General features: G+C 39.4%; 1 protein-coding gene across 1 annotated transcript; it reads right to left on the bottom strand.

Moving 5' to 3' along the window:
* Positions 1 to 432: 432 nt before the first annotated feature.
* Positions 433 to 3,889, bottom strand: LOC108981132 (AP-3 complex subunit delta-like). The gene has a single exon (XM_018952215.2). It carries the CDS (start codon positions 3,704 to 3,706, stop codon positions 749 to 751), a length of 2,958 nt encoding a protein of 985 aa, XP_018807760.2. The 5' UTR covers positions 3,707 to 3,889; the 3' UTR covers positions 433 to 748.
* Positions 3,890 to 4,508: the final 619 nt, after the last annotated feature.

Genomic DNA, 4,508 nt, shown 5'->3' with positions numbered 1-4,508 from the left:
GGAATATCCCTGTTAGTTATGCCCTCTGTTAAAACATACTGTGATTTCAAACCCAGACTTTGGCTAGATGTGATGCACTCTATGCGGTAAACAACCCCACTGAAAAAAACAAAAGACAAAAGAAGCAAGCAGCAAACTGGGTCCAAGTCAACTTTATCCAACCATGCCTTAACCCCAAGTGATTGGGTTTAACTATTTGAAACCATTTTCCAAACTAATTGATCAAAATAAAAGGGAGAGAAACGAAGATTAGAGTTCAATACAGGCAAGAAAAAGTTTGGGGTTAGGCCTCATCAGGAAAGCAAAGCAAGAATTTAAATTTGAACTTATCAGTTATTGTCTTATCTCTCTTTCTCTCCCTCCTCTTTCTCTGAATTAAGCAATCATAAAAATAAATAATAATAAGTACCTCATCAGCAAAACAAACAAGGATTGCAAGAGCACCTCAAACTATAAACATAACGACAAAGAAACTCAAGAAGTTAAAAGCTCATAAAGAATGCTTCCACACTACTGCCATACAGGAGCGAAGCAACCTTACATTTGCAAATTTAATTTGATGAGATTCATTTCGTGTAAGATGGGAAAACCAATTCCACATATTTAAGACAATTGCGAGCCCTCACTGGACAACAAAGTGTGTAAAATCTTTAAGGAACTCACCTTATCATTCAAAGTGATCGAATACAGGGGACAATGAAGTTCTCCGTGGTATCTGATGGCAAATAATGAGTTGTGATCTTTGATGCTACAAAAGAAAATCTGGGATTACGGGTGTTTGTGAAACCACATTCAAGGGTGCATCAGCTCTATGCCGAGCTTTGTGCCTAGCATGCCGATGACTACTCTTTTGCTTCCCTTTCTGACCATTTTCTTCTCTTTCCTTACCAATCTTTCCTGGACTGTTATGCCTTCTCTCTTTACCAATAGTACGGTGTTTGTTTTTTCTTGAACTTGGATTTTCCTGTTTAGGCGTTTCTGAATCACCCAGATTTTCTTTCAATTCAGAACGATCAACATTTAGCTTTTCCTTCCCTTTTCTCTTACTGGATGACTTATCAGATGGGTTACTTTGTGATGTAGCAGTTCGGGTGTCACTTCCTAAAAGCACTTCCCGCACAGCACCAGAGACCAAATCATCCTTTGTCTCTGGCCTTTTGGCTGTAATAGTTACTAAATCTCCTTCATCCAATTTCACCACTACAGGCCTAGTCTTTGCATGGTTTGGCTTTTTGTTGGTAGCAAGTGATTGCACTGTAAGCTTAACCAGATCCTCTGTATCATTCTTAGGATTATCCTGTAGCTTGGGCTCATTAGCAGGTGGGTAATCATTTCCTACAATTTCATTTTTCTCTGAAGCTAGATAGTATAATCCGTGTAGCTTACGGTGTTCTGTGAGCAGAAATGTGGCCTCATTAGATGGTTCTGACTCTTCTTTGTTCTGTAGGCCAAAGGGGGAAACACCAACCTCCTCCCCATAATAAGGACTTCCAAGAGAGAATAAATTTGATGGAGGTACTTGAATATCAGCACAGATTGTCTCCAGATCATCAAGATTCTCCTTAAGCACTAACCCTTCTGGTATAGGAACCCTTTGCTGAGCACTAACTGAGACTGGACCAAGCTCCTCGGAGAAGGCATCAGACATCAGTTTGATGATTTTGGAAGCTTTCATTTCTTCACTTTCCAATGTTTTCCCCTTCTGTACTAGGCATTCAGTTATTTCTCCTTTAATCAACTCAATGAAACATAATATATGCCGTGTTCTCTCAAGTAATTCTGCATCATGGCTTCCTGTAAGCGGGCCCAGAGCTAATTCAACTTGATTTATCAGGTTAATAATAGATTCATATGTGAAAATGTTCTTCTCTGAAAAAGCACGTGTGGATGTTTGGCCGTCATTAATAGTTCTATCCCCACCATTTTCTATTGAAAGATCTTCATATGACTGGTTCCTTGGGTTGAAGCCTTCACTACGATGAGCAGAAGGAGCTTCACATGTTGTCAAATCAGAACCCTCTAGCATGTTCCTTTTCAATACTAATTCTGAAACCCCCAAGACCAAATTATCAGAAAATGAAGATGTAATACTCTCACTCTGCAAGATGTAAGAGTGCAGACAAAAGATTAAGACTTTAAAAGCAGAATGGATATAAACTGCTCTTACTGATAGTGGCAAGAGATTCGTACGAGGTTGCAACAGAGCCTCAATAAGTTCAAATGGATTCCTCGAGAACTCAACATACTCCCCTGACACCCAAGCAGCCGCAGCTAATATCCTATGCAAGAAAGGGTTACCCAGTAATGCAGGGTCAATCAGCAGATCACGAGCAACCCGAAGAAGCTCAGGTCTAACATCCTTGACCCTCATACCTATATCAATTAGCTGATTCTCAATTTCAACCCCCTTTTGACAATGTGGAATCCTCGACATTTCTCCAAGAAGTGAAACATACCAATCAAAGTCAATAATCATCTCATACACATTTCTAGAACACGTGAATAAAATGGATCCAAGAATCTCATTGCAAAATCCTGGGCCAGATTTAAGAGAGAAATTCACCAAAACCCTGGAAATTTCCACAACATTACTCTCAGAAACCATTGTCATCACAAGACGCAAGGACTCAAGCTTGATATTAGGATCCTCATCACTCAGCCACTTAATCACAACCTCCTTGTTCTCCAATACTGCCCACAAATGCTTTGGGGCAATAACTGAAAGTGCCTGCAGTCCAAGATATTTAAGATTCGGGTCATCATCAACCAGCAATTCCCGAATTTTCACAACGGCAAGCTTCACTGCGGATTCATATTCGCTGAAACTACTAACTACAGTCCTAATACACTCAAACATCAATGACTTTGCCCCAGTCCTCCTCATATGGTCGCATATGGGCTCAACAACCCGCTTCGCCAATCTTGGCTCTAATGGAGCCAACTTGGCGAAAATCTTCAACACCTTAATCAAGACCCAATTATTCTTGGAATCGATTAATATCCTATAAAACTCGGGTGCCAACGGAAGATACGATCCGGGGTCTTGGGAAGCTAGCTCGCAAAAGACCCCCACAACCGCAGCCAAAATCTGGGGGTCCGAACTATCTAAATTCTCAACCAAACGCTTAAAACAAACTCTCACGGCATCTGGGTATTTGGCGAACACCCTCAAAACGACGCTAATGGCTTTCTTCCTAACGAGAATTTTAGTAGTCGACAAAAGAGTGAATATTTCGGGGGTTAAATCTCTAGCAAGATCAGGAGTGGAAATTCTCGAGAGACATTCGAGGGCGAGGCTTACCTCGAACTCGTTGGTGCTGGCGAGATCCTTGCGGAGCTGGTTGGTGATGAGGAGGAGGACGGGGGTGTCATCGTGGAAGGATAGAGAGGCGGCGTGGTAGCCGATCCTCTTGTGGAAGAAGCGGGAGGAAGACATGACCTCGACGACATGGAAGGCGGCCCAGGACATGTCGTGGAAGTGAAGGGAGGCGAGGTAGGAGAGCTTTTGGAGGGCGGTGGACTTGGTGTGGGGATCGGTGGACTTGACCTCGCGGCGGATCTCTTCGATGGCCTTGGAGACGAAGGCCGACTCGCCGATGAGTTGGAGGCGGAGGCCTTTGATCAGGTCCTCCAGAGTGCGTTGGAAGAGAGTCTCCATGATGGAAGAAGAAGAAGAATAATAAGAAGAAAAAACTCCCCCCGCCATTTTCTTCGGACAACCAAAGAAACCCTCTTGCTCCCTTTGTGCACTGAATCGATTTTGATCTGCAAATTCACCCTTTATTCCTTTCTTTGGGTTTGTCCCAGTACGAAGAGGGAGAAGAACAAAGGTTGGGGTATTAGAAATTCATGATTGAAGAGAGGTTTTGGCAATAGCGATTTATTATGCATACGTGACTATTTTTTCTCACATCTCACGTTTATGAAGCTCCATATTTATAATTTTTTTTATAAGATGAGATGATATTTTTTATAAGATATAAAAATATTTTTTATTAAAAAATATCATAATAAATAATAATTGATGAGAATAATTTTTACGTTACGTCATATTTGTGTCTGAAATTTGGGTTTAGATATCCTCAGGTAATTTAATTTAAAATATAAATATTATGAATCAAATTTTAAGATAATTTAAATTATATAACTAATATACTTTACACATCAATTTAAAAATAAATTAATTTAATATTAAATGGAAGTGAATTTTTGTTTGTAAAATATATTTTCTTGTATAGAATTAAAAATTTATAAGTATTATATATTCAAATATCAAAAGTAATTATAAGTTTCAACTATCAAAGATATAGAGCATTACAAAGTTTTTACTCCAAAAACAAGTAATGATGCATCCCTCAGTAAGAGATTGACACAATTATTTTTTATTAAATATATGTGAATGACAGATCATCAGAGCTCGATTTTCAGATTTTTCAAGTTGTTTCAAATTTCAATCCAATTATTCTATATACTTTCTCTTTGTCTTTTGTCATTTTTTTTTAATTATA

This window comes from Juglans regia, chromosome 15, assembly GCF_001411555.2.
Source record: "Juglans regia cultivar Chandler chromosome 15, Walnut 2.0, whole genome shotgun sequence".
NCBI classification, from domain to species: domain Eukaryota; kingdom Viridiplantae; phylum Streptophyta; class Magnoliopsida; order Fagales; family Juglandaceae; genus Juglans; species Juglans regia.
This window is presented reverse-complemented; position numbering and strand designations above follow the sequence as displayed.

What these genes read in the sequence shown, in the direction of transcription:
- LOC108981132 (XM_018952215.2), bottom strand. Translation starts at nt 3,706, where the DNA reads ATGGCGGGGGGAGTTTTTTCTTCTTATTATTCTTCTTCTTCTTCCATC.